Source organism: Anoplopoma fimbria, chromosome 3 (assembly GCF_027596085.1).
Source record: "Anoplopoma fimbria isolate UVic2021 breed Golden Eagle Sablefish chromosome 3, Afim_UVic_2022, whole genome shotgun sequence".
In the NCBI taxonomy this organism is placed as follows: Eukaryota; Metazoa; Chordata; class Actinopteri; order Perciformes; family Anoplopomatidae; genus Anoplopoma; species Anoplopoma fimbria.
Window position 1 is genome coordinate 8823131 of NC_072451.1, and position 15225 is coordinate 8838355.

Below are 15225 nucleotides of genomic sequence, written 5' to 3' on the forward strand. Positions count from 1 at the left end.
TCAGTTATTTTTATCTGCGTCGTAAACTATGGTTGACATAGTTGTTGTTTTTTGCACTGTGTTGAGTTTTCATTTATTCATTTTCCGTAACCTGCTTATAACCAGTTAAGGGTCGCAGGGGTGCTGGAGCCGATCTCAGCTGTCAATGGGCGAAGTCAGGGTTCGCCCTGGACAGGTCGCCAGTCTGTCGCAGGGCAGGTGTTGAGTTTTGACATGGTGATTTGTTGTTTGCATCTTGGGTACTGTGCTTTCCCATGTTTGTACCGCCTTGTACAGTACACAGTCCTTTGGCATTACTATGTCATGTTATGGTTATGACCAATCAAGCCTTATGGAATTGAATTGTATTGATATTGCATAGAATAATGATATTAAAAGGTTAACATACAGTTAATGAACCAAATGCATATCATCATGAAGGGTCATTTGTACCTAAAACGCTACCATTCTTCAGGCTAGCTGGCACGGACGTGTGGGTGATTCAGAGATCCTATTTCTCTTTCTTTCATCCAGACTTGATTGTTGTGAAGTTTTGTTGTCAGGCCTGCCGCATGCTTGTACTAACAGTCTTCAAATGGTCAAAATGCAAAAAGCTAGAATCCTAAATAAAAGTAGAAGATTTGACTTTATTACAGCATTTTTAGCTCCCTATGGTCCATGTCAGATCTGACTTTAATTTGTTTCTGATGACAAAATGTTAATGGTCACCACCCTTTCTGTCTGACCTTTAACCTTATTTTCCATCCTGTGTTCTCTGCTCTCAGAATACAGGGCTCGTGTCTGTCCCCAGAGTTAAAAAGAGGTCAGCAGCCTGCTAGGTCTTATCCTGTATCAAATCCCCTTCCTCTGGAATAACCTCTCTGCTGATCTCAGACAGTCTGACTACCACATTGTCTTAGGGCATTGTATGTTGAAATAAAACAAAATAAAAAAACTAAACTGGGGGAAAGTCATTCTCCCCCTAAACTTAGGTCAGTGGTCCTAAGCTTCAAACTATGACGCTACATGTACCCTCTAGTGTCAGATTGGACAGGAATGACATATCAATATAAGCTCTTTACATGCATAGTGCCCTTTCAAAGAAACCAAAACCACTTTGTTAGATTTAGAGGTTTAGGTTTTGACTGACTAACCACGTCAGTAGTCATGTGACTCGCATGACTGACGTTGACTTTTAGTTTTGCACGGAACACCTGAATGTGTCCATCATTTGCACTTTTTTACAGTTTGACTAGTATGAACTGAATATTTTGATACTCTCTATACCTTTATTGATAAATAAAGGTATAGAGATTTGGATTCCAACAGCCCTTTGGATTATAGTGGTGTGTTCTGCACAAAGTTTCCAGCCTTGTTGCTAACACGGAATAAATACTTGCTGGTGTATTAGAATTCACACTATGGCTTTTTTGGTTGGGTTAAACTCTCACCATGAAAAATGTATTTGTAAACAACTTTATCTTTCCCAGCTCAAAGAAGAGGTTGACATAAATTCACTAATGGTGTCTTTACCTACTACAGTCCCTGACAAAAGTCTTGTCGCTTGGGTACAAGTTGACCTTAAGTGCCCCTCAAATATATTTGTAATCAATTTTTTTTTTACAAGAAATGGCTAATTTCAATCCCAACAGCTTTTGAAATAATGTTTTGGTGCCAAACGAAACTGCTGAAAAGCATTCTAACGTTCACAGCTTGGTAAAGCCCACTGAGTCAGTTTTTGCAAAGACAAAAGTCTTGTCGCCTTGTCATATGATGCACCCAATCCTAGATTACAGCCTTACCTGTGATCAATAATTGATCAATCAATTAGTGGGTGTGTATAAAAAGAACCCCAGCACACCAGACCTTCACATCAACTGCAACTTGACCTCTGACAACATGCCTAAGATTCACCCTGAGACCAAAGCGTTGATTATCAAGAGGCTGAAGACCAGATCCACTGCTGAGGTGGCTGACACCTTCAATGTGTCTCAGCGTCAAGTACAAAGAATAAGAAAAAGATTTGAAGAGACTGGAGATGTTTTTGACAAGCCCAGGTCCGGCAGACCCCGCAAGACAACTGCTCGGGAGGACCGTTTGTTGGCTCGAAAATCCAAGGCCAGCCCCTTTTCCACTGCAGCAGAGCTCCACCAGGCCTGGTCACCTCAAGTCCCCGTGTCAACCAGGACAGTTTGTAGAATTCTGTCTTTCATGGTCGAATCAGTGCCCAGAAACCATCACTAAACAAAAGGCAATTAAAAAAAAACGTGTGGCATTTGCCAAGGCCCATAGCCTGCTAAAAGGATGGACGCTGGAAAAGTGGCAGAAGGTGGATTTCTCAGATGAATCTTCGGTTGAATTACATCACAGCCGCCGCAAATATTGCAGGAGACCTACTGGAGCCCGCATGGATCCGAGATTCACCCAGAAAACAGTTAAGTTTGGTGGCGGAAAAATCATGGTCTGGAGTTACATCCAGTATGGGGGTGTGCGAGAGATTTCCAGGGTGGAAGGCAATATCAATAGCCTAAAATATCAAGAAGTATTAGCTACCTCTTACATTCCCAACCATACAAGGGGTCAAATTTTGCAGCAGGATGGTGCTTCATCGCATACTTCCATCTCTACATCAAAGTTCCTCAAGGCGAAGAAGATCAAGGTGCTCCAGGACTGGCCAGCCCAGTCACCAGACATGAACATCATTGAGCATGTCTGGGGTAGAATGAAAGAGGAAGCATGGAAGACGAAACCAAAGAATCTTGATGAACTCTGGGAGGCATGTAAGACTGCTTTCTTTGCTATTCCTGATGACTTCATCAATAAATTGTATGAATCATTGTCGAACCGCATGGATGCAGTCCTTCAAGCTCATGGAAGTCATACAAGATATTAAATATGGATCTCACAGCACCACTACTTAATTCACTGATGTTATGCAACATATTTTTGTATTTGAAGTAAATTATTTGTTCAATTTTCACATTACTCTCTGTAGGCGACAAAACTTTTGTCTTGCCAAAATCTGACCTTTCTGTGTTCATTAAATGATCAATCTTTCTTCAGTGAAGCAAATTTATTTTAGTATATTAAACATAATTTGGGAGGGTTTTAGCTTTCATATGAGCCATTTCTAAAACCAATGGATAAATTAAAAGTCAGGTTATAAGCTGTTGTTTCTACAAAATGGATAAGTGACAAGACTTTTGTCAGGGACTGTATATTAGCTGAATCTGTTTATCCAGCTTGTTGAAAATGATTTCAAAAGTGATGTGATTTTCAGTGTTATTGCAACTTGTTAGAAATTAGGTCAAATGGGCGCACCCTGATAGTCATTTCATATCCTCTCTCAACATTATGCATGGGAACACAGGTCATGACTGATGACAACAACTTTCTTTCTTCAAAATGTCCAAATGTAGCTCCTAGGAGAATAGGAAGGGCTCATTCCAAGCTTACAAAAAAGCCACGATTCTTAGTTTACTGCAATTATACAATTATCAAAACATACTTATGAATACTATATTCCATTTCTGATCAGAGATCTCCCTAAATCATACACATTGAACCTTTAAGTCATGTCTACCAGTTTGTATGTACTACCAGTTTTTTTTTCCATTGCTTGAGTGTAAAACCTTGTTTGGGATGTTGCACACATGGTTAAACATGGGCAACATGGACCTAAAATCAGTCTGCAGTTGACCCAGATCACATGAAAACCACCAACGTGCAAATTACAGAGGAAATCAAAGCCATCTCCGGAAGCTTCTTAGGTCAGGAGAAGCAATATTATCATTGAAGGCATACCTAAAACAGAATTATGCTCAGACATCAAGATCATGGCAAAAAAATTGTTCATTGAACATCTCATAATTCTCCTTAAACTCATTGAAATTGAGAGAGCACATGTTGTAGGAGAACATGATCCCAAAGGACTACTACTGCTCCTCCATTGATATATTTTGAGTGTCCTCAGTGTAAATCTTTTATGTTATACTCTTACATGTTTGTCTGTAGTAGGACTGCCCCTTTGCAGATGCCTCTTTATCACTAAAACTCTTGAGCTTTCTCATTGCAGTGAATGTCCCGGAGTCATTCACTCCTTCCTCATTCACCCTCCCACTGCACTACCACACAGCTGCCTGGTGAGTTCAACCAGCCTTCACCACAGTCATATCAAGAGCTTTTCTTGTGTGCTTAATTAATTTCACAATAATCTGTATTTAACACTAGATTCTTCTTTATGAATTGTATATATGCATACTTTGCTGGTACATTCTGGTTTGAAACTGGCATATTTATGGTCTTTATTATATTTCATACGCATGGTGAGGATAAAGAGTGTCTTTACATGGGGATTTTTTATCAGATCAAATAGCACTAGTCGTAAACTAAACTTTTAACCTCTTACAAATTACTGAAATTAATCATCACATGAAAACAAATTCTTAATAGTTTGTCATAGATGTGTCTAACTTTCCAGTCTTCTTATTAATGTAAAGCTGCAGAAATGCAGGTTTCTGCTTTGATGTAAAGTAAAAGTTAAACGTTATAAAAGATATGATAGAAACACTTAAAGGTCATCGTGAATAACTATAAAACACATTAGAAACATTCTTTAATGTAAAATAGGCAAAACTGCTCTGTAGTTAAAAAGGCATAATATTACATAAATTATATATTTGTTAGGTATTTTATTCATTTAAAATGAATTGATTGTTATTAATGCCATTGTGTGAATGTTTGTTCCTGATCATACTGAAGGAAATTGAGATCTTAACGTCAGCTCTAAATTGCTGAGCTTGAGGAAGGCGAACAACTACTTCTTGTTTCCTGTAACTAGTTGATTCAAGTAAGATTGGTCACATCAGGAAAGGGGAAACCATTTGTAGCACAATCAATTCTCCCAATTGACTCGGGATCAAAGGTTCCACTTTAGGTCCAATCTACACAAATGTTCCGCATAAAGTTCAACTCTGGTTCATCTTGACATGCACATATTTCGAAGGAAATAGATAAATCTGTCATAGCTTATTCGTGTTATTGTACCATTCACTTTTATCTAACCTGTCAAAGTAAAAACAGTAGAAAGCAATAGATTAAAGACTGTTCTAGAGATTCCAAGGTGATTGGGAAGGGTTCAACTCGCTGTGTGTGTGTGTGTGTGTGTGTGTGTGTGTGTGTGTGTGTGTGTGTGTGTGTGTGTGTGTGTGTGTGTGTGTGTGTGTGTGTGTGTGTGTGTGTGTGTGTGTGTGTGTGTCTGTCTGTGTCTGTCTGTCTGTCTGTCTGTGTCTGTCTGTGTCTGTCTGTCTGTCTGTCTGTCTGTCTGTGTGCATCTGTCTAGTGTCTAGGGAGTTAAAAGGGTGGACAGATAAAATAGGGGGGGGAGCTGTGGTAAATTATGAATAAGTGAGAGAACAAACAACATCAAAATGACAATTTGCAAACCTGTTAAGCTGATAATGACCCGTTTTGGAGAACAAGTATTTCACACCAGTTACGAGAAACCGGATTTTTTTTACTGCTCAGTCAGCAGTTTATGTTCTCTTTTTTAAGAGTAAAATAAGGAATCAACATACGACACCACTCTGTACTTTGAAACCAGTTACTCAGTTATCTTGCGTTGTTTGGATCCAAATTCATTTTCACAGCTGCTCTTCCTAATTTCTACAGGTGAAAATATAATATAAAATACATGTATGTAATCAAAAATAAGAAGCATAGTTACGAACCCAGTAAAACACCATTCATCCACATCTAAGTCAGCTCTCCAAATAGAAAAGCAGTTACATGGGCCTTTTTGAATATCAAATATACCTTGCTGTGATATAAAATGGCCTGCCAGCACATATAACACCATCCACAATAAAATCATAACCTTCACTGTCTTACTAGGCTGCCTAGTTAGACAGTGAAGTATATCATAGAAACTTTCATTTCTCCTTCAGTGATTGGTAGCCTTTGTGCCTTTAGATGCCCTTGGCTTCTGCATCAAGCTACACCAGTTGTGATCCCTCAAAAATATCGCAAAACAATATTTAATGTGAGGAAATATCTGCCGTAACCCAGAGAAAAGTCAATACTGATATTCTGTTTGATGAGTAAGTTTCCTACAACAACTTGTAGGATGTCAGATATTTTGTGTGCAGTTGATTAAACACATGCTACTTCCTGACACCACACAGTTTCCTCTGAGGTGAGAGTAGAGGAGATGATAAGATTGTGATTATGCTGCTAAGGTGACACAGAGCTATTTTGGTGCACGTTTTAGCATGAAATAAAAACCTCAGCTAACCTTTTGCAGTCGTCAGTTAAATTCCTAGGCTTTAATTGACACATGCACACAGACCTTTCCCAAAATGCGTGTTTTATTAACTGCATGGAGAAGATCAGGACCATGTCAGGATCATGTCTTGTGAAGTCTAAAACCTCCACATTGCTGCAAAGGTTAGAGTTTGTTTAGCAGCCCTAATTGAATTTCAGAATGTTGAAAGATTAGGGACATATGTACAAAAAGATTGAAATATTAATTAAAGGTCAGGTTAATTTACTTTCTAGAGTTAACTTGCATGACCTTTTAATAAAGCCTCACTTACATTTAGCCACCCATCTTGCAGTAGAGAATAGACACCTGGCTTCTATGTTGAGTCTGAGGGTTGAGCTGAAGTCCAGTACATTCTATGTGATGAGGACCGGCTGTGCTTTATGAGCAATTTCTTCAACTACCAGGCTACAGACTAACATGCATCTGTATTTTATCACAGGTCAAACCCCAGCCATGGACGATGACGAATATCGGCTGTTCATGCAATCTTATGAGGAATCCTTTAACATGACTGACCCAGGCTATGTGGTCAGTGATTCTGTCCAGCTCTGTGATAAGCAGGCTGTCAACCAATTTGGCGCGAGATTCATCCCAGTTTTTTACTATGTCAACTTCCTCCTGAGTTACCTTGGTAATGGGCTCGTCCTATTCATTATCTACAAGTTTGAGAAGCTCTGCACAGTGACGAACATCTTTCTCCTGAATTTGGTCCTCTCCAACCTTCTCTTTGCCGCAAGTCTCCCTTTCTGGGCAACTTACCATCTGTCTGAGTGGATCTTTGGCCTGGCTCTGTGTAAGATGGTCAGCAGTGCCTACTTCATCGGCTTCTACAGCTCCATCCTCTTCCTCACACTCATGACATTTGACCGATACCTTGCGGTGGTTCACGCAGTGACAGCCGCTAAGAGCAGGAAAAAGGCCTATGCCATCATTGCCTCGGTGGCAGTTTGGTGCATTAGTATTGTAGCGAGTGTGAAAGAGCTGATTCTCCAAAATGTGTGGAAGAGTCCGTATAACGGCCTGATATGTGAGGAGTCGGGATACCCTGAGAGCACCATGGCGCGCTGGCGTCTGGTTAGTTATTACCAACAATTCCTGCTCTTCTTCCTCCTCCCTCTGTTCATGGTGATGTACTGCTACATCAGCATCACTGTGCGCATCCTATCCACCCGCATGAAGGAGAAGTGTCGCGCCATCAAACTCATATTTGTCATCATCTTCACCTTCTTTGCCTGCTGGACGCCCTACAATATTGTGATCCTCCTTCGAGCTATTCAGATCTCTCGCCCCATTGAGGGAGACTCGTGTTCTGACGGAGAGAGCCTGGACTATGCACTGTATGTGACCCGGAACATAGCCTACTTGTATTGTTGCATTAGTCCTGTGTTTTACACATTTGTGGGAAAGAAGTTCCAGAGCCACTTCAGAAGGCTGATGGCTAAGAGGATCCCCTGTCTGAAGAGACACATGAGCCTCAACAGCCAGAGCACTAGAACCACGTCACAGAAGACACCGCACTCCGCTTATGAGTTATAGACAGACAGCAGACACAGACAAACACACAGAATTTCACTCCAAACATGAAGTTCACTCTATGTCTACTTCCTGCCAGACTCTTCAACACTGTAAAATCTTAATTTCAGTTAGAGACAATCAAATCTGTCAGCATTAAAGGTGCAATATATTGGATTGAAAGCATGAATGAAGTGATGTGTATGCTATGTAAAGATACAGGGGAGCAGAGAATGAAGTTGGTCTCTCTCTCTCTCTCTCAGTATTGTAATCCGACCTTAGATAAGTTTATTAGTTTCATGACTGCAAAACTACGGACTGCTTAACATCTACTTCTTACATTAACATTGTTAGCTTTTATCCTCCTTTTTTTTTGCATATGTTGTGTTTGTGTGTTTGTTTCTCAAGAAAGCCTTCTTATTTGAAAAAGGTTACATTATGAAGGTTTTTATTATGTTTCTTTTAACACATTTGTCTTATGAGACTCAAACTACTGTTAAATCAAATTCAATAAAAAAATGCAACAAAAAAAATGGTGTTTTCTCAGGTGGCTGATTGGTGACCCTTATCTGACATGAAAGTCTAAGACTAATGTTATTTTATAATATTCTACTGTCAAAGAATCCAACGAAAAAATCAAAACCCTGTGTCAGGCCGTGTCTCACTACATTCAGGCTCTGTACCCTAACGACGCCGTCACTCCCAAACATACAGCTTTAAAGAACAACTCACAAATTAATATTTTTTTAAAAAGCTTAAAGGAGCAGTGTGTAAGATTGGCATCTTACAGTGAGGTTGACAATTGTAACCAACTGAATACCCCTTTGCTCTCCCCCCACTTTCCAATTGTGCCGGAAAACTACGGTGGCCTTCAGGTAATGTAAAAATATGAAAGGCCCTCGTTAGAGCCAGTGTTTGATTTGTCTGATCTGGGCTACTGTAGAAACATGGCGGTGCAACATGGCCTACTTCCTGAAGAGGACCTGCTCCCAATGCTGGTTCATTCTAAGGTAACTAAAACACACCAATTCTTAGTTTCAGGTGATAATAATTTTCTACCAATAAATCCCTCTTAATCTTACACACTGCTTCTTTAAGCGCTCAGCCTAAACAACTGGGCACCGGGTTGTGTCCAGGCACTTATAATGTCAGTGTGAGTTGAGGCAGACCTCCAGCAACCCAATGAAGGACATAGACCAAATGTTTATGCAAGTAATTGTTAAACGTTGCTTTTCTTGAGGAAATTTAGTCAATGTTTCTAGGTACGGCTGATAGATTTTATGCATGTTCTTCAGATCTGCTCGAGGTCTGGTCCTTATTCTTCCAATCTTGTTGAGTCAAAGTTGAATGCAAGGGGGTTATTTGTAATGTGATGTATTTGACACATCTTGTATAAGTGCTTTAAAATTAACTTTATCTTAACATTTTTATAAATATGCCAAACACCCCTGTGACATCTGTTGTTTTATGGACACTATTTCTTTTTAAATTCTTTGCACTGTTGTTTTGTGGGATTGGGTTAATGTTTAGATTGTTTCCCTTTTATGACAGAACATCTGGAGCAGTTTCCTGTCAGCTAAGTACATTCCTCTGATGAGTCAGTGTAGTCAAGTATGGGCAAACAACATGAATGTATGATAACCAACAGATGGTTTTAAAATTTGGCTTGAGGCATTACACTAAAATCAAATATTAGAAATTTGATTTGTTATAGCTATATTTTTTCAATTGAATTCTATTTAGTTGTATAGTCCAAAATCACAAATCAACATAGTAAAACTACAACACAGTCAAATAAATTAGTAAATTAGTAAGCAGAATAATGATGGGAAAATTAGGACTACTAATTACAGCAGCAGTGGATATAATATAATAATAATAATACAAGCACTAATGGTATCAGCAACAGTAATGGAAATGTGACTGATAATAATGGTAGTAGCAGTGGGGGTCAGTAGGGCCACGACAGGAGGTACTACCACAGTCCAGGCATGACCAGAATCCATGGAAACCTGCGATTTTAAGGGGTAGCCTACTTAAGGTCAAAATCAAAGCACAGACCTCGGCCTTGTGGGCACTTACACTTAAGCCTATACATTGAATGACATCTCCCCAACTCCTGAAAGGTGTCAGTCCTCCTTTTCCGCCCAATTGAGATAGGCAAAGCCTCCCTCAAACACAGTACCCAACAATCTACAACGGTGCCTCCCAGTATGCTCTTCTCCTTGCATTGGCTGTCTTCATATTCACAATCAGAACCCATGAGAAACATTAGAGACTGGACTATAGCTCATCTCCAGTCAGCCCTAAAAGGTAAAGACATTCCCTGCAAACACAGTGACAAAAAGCCAGTTTGTTTCACCTTTACTCAGCTTCCATCAATACTCCAACAAACACCAATGTTCCCCAGACATCTTCGACATAATTTATTTGATCCTAGTGTATTTCAACTTTCGCCTAACAGCTACAGACTCCCTTACATTATCCATCTTCAATTTTCTTTTCATCATTCCTCCATCATCACTCCTCGAATTACTCTCACAAAAGCAGATCCACCAAATGCCAGCTGCTAGCCCTTATTTGCCACCTGAATTTATGCCACATACATAATTGTATCAATGGAAAGCCTGTCCAACCTTCCAACCATGATAGTCATTCTTGACGACACATGCAAAATGAAAATGTGTCTTTCGGGACACTTACTGTCTTCCTGAAATGTAATTTGCTTCTTCTACAATTATTCAACACGACGACATCCAACTTCACACTGATGCAGCTCCTTCCATAGGTTTGTGGCTTCTACGGAGAAAGATGTTGTGCTTCTATATGGCCCCTAGAGTTTATATCTCTTGAAACAGAGTCCTGCTCTACGTCTGTGCTCCATGAGCTGTACTCATTGTTATACCTGCCAATCTTGGGACATGTCTAGGAAGTCCATATTTAATCACTCTTATAATACGGCAGTTGTAAAAATCCTAAACAAAGGTTCTGTCGGGTAACAGAAGTTCGGACTGGGCCAGTTGATGAAGCCCGAATTACTGCTCCAACTCTTTTACTTATTCTATACTAAATACCTATTGGAGTCTCGATGAAGTTTGAAGAAAACACTGGAAACAGACAGAGTTCGATGCGATAGAGTTTATTCTTTAAGCAAATAATTAAACCCGAGTTGGCTCTCCGGAGGCGAACTGATTTGCATTGTCCTTAATATGGTCTTATATAGTGTCACAGCTTTTTTTAAATTTTTTATCTGTAAGTCCTTCCCTGTTTTTTTTTATTTGCAGGTGCACTGAGCTATCTATCATCCAGATGTCTGTGCAAGCCATCTATCTTTTTTAATTGGTTTGGAAACTCCCTGACTGATACTTGAACTTTTCTATGCCTATTATTCTCGCATGTTGTCATTTCTTATAGGCTGAAGTGTTAGGCCTTGTCAATTCTGCATGTCGTAACTTTGGGGTGCTGAAGTGTGTGTGTGTGTGTGTGTGTGTGTGTGTGTGTGTGTGTGTGTGTGTGTGTGTGTGTGTGTGTGTGTGTGTGTGTGTGTGTGTGTGTGTGTGTGTGTGTGTGTGTGTGTGTATGTGTGTGTGTTTCAACAGCTCTTAGTCATAAAACAGGTTATATCTTAAGTCATGCAAATCACTCTATATTCACACCCATTTCAGTATGCAGATGCCATATATACTGTATATATATATAAGTTTCAAACATTCAGTTATATTCAAACATTTAGATAATCGATAGTGATAGTCTATTATGATTAAATCAAACTCCAACAGTTCACCTCATTCTCCAGTCATCGTTCATGTGAAGACTCACATTAATATAAGCCCAAGTCAGGAGAAGAGATTACTTATAGTTAATCCATCCTGTCCTGGTGTGGACTGGATGTTGTATGAATGTTAGTTAGAGTCTGGTGGGCAGGTGGCACCTTGCATGGTAGCCCTGTCATCAGTGTGTGAATGGGTGAATGATATGTAATGATATGTAATATAAGCTTTGAGCTACTGATTGTAAGTCGCTTTGGATAAAAGCATCTGCTAAATGACTGTAATGTAAATGTCCTGTGAAGACCCACCCTCCCTTTCCCTCCCCCTGATCCATTTACCTTTTGACCTCAAAAGGTAAATGGATCCCTGTTAACATCCATTCATCTCTTACCTTCTTTTCAATTCCGTTTGATTTGATTTATTAATAGAAATGTACACATAGAAAGAACAAAGGACCTAGGACATTTCCCTGTGGCACACCGCAATGGATTTCTCTAGCCGCAGATAAGGTCCTGTAAATATCAACTCTTTGACACCTATCAGTAAAAAAATGACCAAATCCACTCACCAGCCATGCTATTTAAAATCCAAAGCTTTTAGTTTTGTAATCACAATCTGACAGTCAATTGTGTCAAATGCTTTCTGTAGGTCTAAAAGTACCATGCCACAGAATTGGCCTTAATCTATATTTCTTAATGTAATCAGAAAGAAATAATAAATATGTATCATATGAGTGTGACTCTCTAAAGAGATGGGGAAGAGGCCAGATGGCTTCGGTGGCCAGTTACTGCAGCTCTGTTCTACTTTCTGCATTTTTATTGTACTTTATGCCTTTTTTCTATGCTAATCCTCGTTCCTATGCAGCAATGGAACACTGAAGAGATTAGTGGTATTTTATTTAACTTATTTTTGGACAACTTAGATCCACAACAGGACTCCTATTCATACACAGTGTCACATAAGAATACTCTCCGTAGAGAGACCAGACACCTCTGAGGAAATGAGGAGAAGGAAGGGGGGGTGGAGAGCTGGAGTAAAGTGCCGGTTGAGGGAAAGATAAACCATGCCTACAGTCTGTTATTATGGGGAACATCAGATCCCTCCCTAATAAGATGGAGGAGCTAATAGCGCTAACCAGACTGCAAAGGGGGTAACAGGAGTGTAGCACCATGTGCTTCACAGAGACTCGGCTGAAAAAGCTCACTTCAGACATAAACACATAGTTCTCTGTCACTCTTAATGACTGTAATCTTTCTTCATGACTGTAAACTTTATGGTAGATTTTAAATAGGCCTACAGTTATATTATATGATACATAATTGTGAATATGGAGTATATATATTATATGACACTAGCTTGGATATGGAGAATTATATATCATAGATACAGGCCTGTATCTTGAGTGTAAGTGTTGCATGCATGTAACTAGCTGTTCATCAACAAACAGACCTTGTAGTTGCAAATTGGACAAAATTTGCAAAAAGTTATCTGGAGTGGGTCAATCTAAAAACAAAAGAAAGCGAAATTGCAGAAAAAGTTGACCTAAAAGACAGCCCCATTCAATGTCCCAGCTCACGAGGAGGGGGGTAATATAGGCAGTGGCAGCTTTAGTTTTTGAAATGGTCAAATGGTTATATGAACCCCAAGAAAATTCTGAACACGTTGCTGTTTGGTGGCAGTCTCAAGTCTATCATAGATCTATGAAAACTAAACTGTAGTTTAATAAGCTGATGAGGGAAACCCTTGAGTACTTTAACATAAACCTAAAACTTGTTCTGGCGTCACCTGAAGTCTGCCGATTATATTCATTCATTGTAGTAATAGAAGTAAATAAAAGTAAGTAGAATTCATATTGTCTTTTTAACTTTTTAGTTGGTTTACAACATCAGTTTTGGCAGGTAACCACAGATGATAAGACCTCTTGACCTGACCTGACCCTGACACATCTATTCTGCTTAAACAGTGAACGTGCTCTTTGTTTTTTAAATATATAGAGTTAACCTCTATAGAGCTGCTTAACAAACTCCAACCTCCTGTACTGTCTCTACTCTGTTGTTTTCTATTTCTCTCTTTGTTAGCATACTGCAGGTGTCATTATCTACTGCAGCCAACATGCGCTGCCACCTATGGCTTGCACTCATTTGAGGGGAGCCCCTGTTTTGTTTTTCCTATCGGGCCGTACCAAGTGTGGGGGACAGTGGGGGTGTACTAATTGGTTCTGCAGCTCGGCGGTTGGAGTAGCCCCCGTCTGTCTGACCATGCACCTGGAGCGCGAGGCACGACCCGCAGCACAATCGTTCGGTTCGGTTCACAGGCTAGTTCTGGAGGTTGTTGGTCAAACCCTGCCGCAGTGCCTTTGGGCAGGCTGGTGAGAGAGAGAGAGAGAGAGAGAGAGAGAGAGAGAGAGAGAGAGAGAGGATAAAGAACAGACCAAACGCACAGAGCGCAGCGGGCGGAGGGCCGTGGCTTGTTTTTTCCTTCGCCGTCGGAACAACGGGCAGCCGAGCGGAGGGAACACCGCGCTGAGACCCGCCTGGAGCCGCTTCATTGTCTCGGACGGTGCGGATCTTCTGTGAGGATGTCTTATCTGACCGTGCTGCTGCTGCTGCTGCTGGTGGTCCTGTGTAGCATCACAAGCACCTCCAGCGCTGCATCCTCAGCATCCCGTAAGTAGGCTGAAACACACACACACACACACACACACACACACACACACACACACACACACACACACACACACACACACACACACACACACAAACACTCTCACTAGCAACCGTGGCTAATTTGGTAGCTCTCTCTTGTTGGGGGCAGTGCAGTTCTCAGTGCAGTCATTGATTGTGGACTACAGACAGCACTCAGCATGAGACCAAATATAAATAAACAGATAGGCTGGGGATCACATAGTAACGTTATCTGTCTTATAGAGGGACGTCATCTTCACGAATTCTGTGTTACTGAGGAGAAAAACAGCAACATGATTTGAAAGCCGGACATGAGTCAGCCTTATACTCTGTGTATTTATGAGCCTTCAGTTTATATAGAACATATAATCCAGCAGATGCTAGACTAGAAAGCAAATGTGTGCAAGAAGCACATCAATACCATATCAATATCAGTTGTGCAGAATAAATATAACATATTTTAAGTACTGTCCATACTGCTCCACAATTAAAACCAAAAATAGAAGGACCCTTTTATACTTACATTATTGGGTGACACGTATTATCCCCCCTATTTAGCAGGTCTAATCACTGTATACACACTTCATGAATTAATTATAACACATCACAGTGTAAGCAAATGTGGAGACCATGTTTTAGGTGTTTATTTTTTTACTGTTCATAGTACTAAGATCAGGGATACTCAAAATCGGTTAACCGTGGGGCCACTTTTTCATAATGACAAGAGGCCAGGGGTTTCTAAACAAGCTCTATTCTATTTTTCTTTTTGATGCTTTTTGATGGACTTTGGATCCTTACAACAAAAGTACAACAGGTCAGCGGGCCACCCAGCCAAATGTGGCCTGTGGGCTGAAGGCTAAGTCGAGTATGACACCATAAGATAACGTGCAATAAGATCAGAATCTCCAGAACAGCTTCTAAATGGACCTTGTGATAATATCTGTAAAATATGTAATGT

General features: G+C 40.2%; 2 protein-coding genes across 2 annotated transcripts in view; both read left to right on the top strand.

The window, feature by feature from the left end:
* The first annotated feature begins 4028 nt into the window (after positions 1-4028).
* On the top strand, positions 4029-8332 carry ccr12a (chemokine (C-C motif) receptor 12a). Its single transcript, XM_054596234.1, has 2 exons — positions 4029-4121; positions 6741-8332. The coding sequence occupies exons 1-2, from the start codon at positions 4058-4060 to the stop codon at positions 7835-7837; spliced, it is 1161 nt and encodes a 386-aa protein (XP_054452209.1). The 5' UTR covers positions 4029-4057; the 3' UTR covers positions 7838-8332.
* Positions 8333-13939: 5607 nt separating this feature from the next.
* cntnap2b (contactin associated protein 2b) overlaps positions 13940-15225 on the top strand; it is a 35583-nt gene continuing 34297 nt past the window's right edge. The window contains exon 1 of the mRNA XM_054624078.1: positions 13940-14249. Within this exon, the coding sequence (XP_054480053.1) occupies positions 14162-14249 (88 nt within the window). The 5' untranslated portion in view covers positions 13940-14161. The remainder of the gene's footprint in view (positions 14250-15225) is intronic.

What these genes read in the sequence shown, in the direction of transcription:
- ccr12a (XM_054596234.1), top strand. Translation starts at nt 4,058, where the DNA reads ATGTCCCGGAGTCATTCACTCCTTCCTCATTCACCCTCCCACTGCACT. An exon ending in CACTACCACACAGCTGCCTG is followed by an intron (nt 4,122 to 6,740) that starts GTGAGTTCAACC and finishes ATTTTATCACAG; the next exon opens with GTCAAACCCCAGCCATGGAC.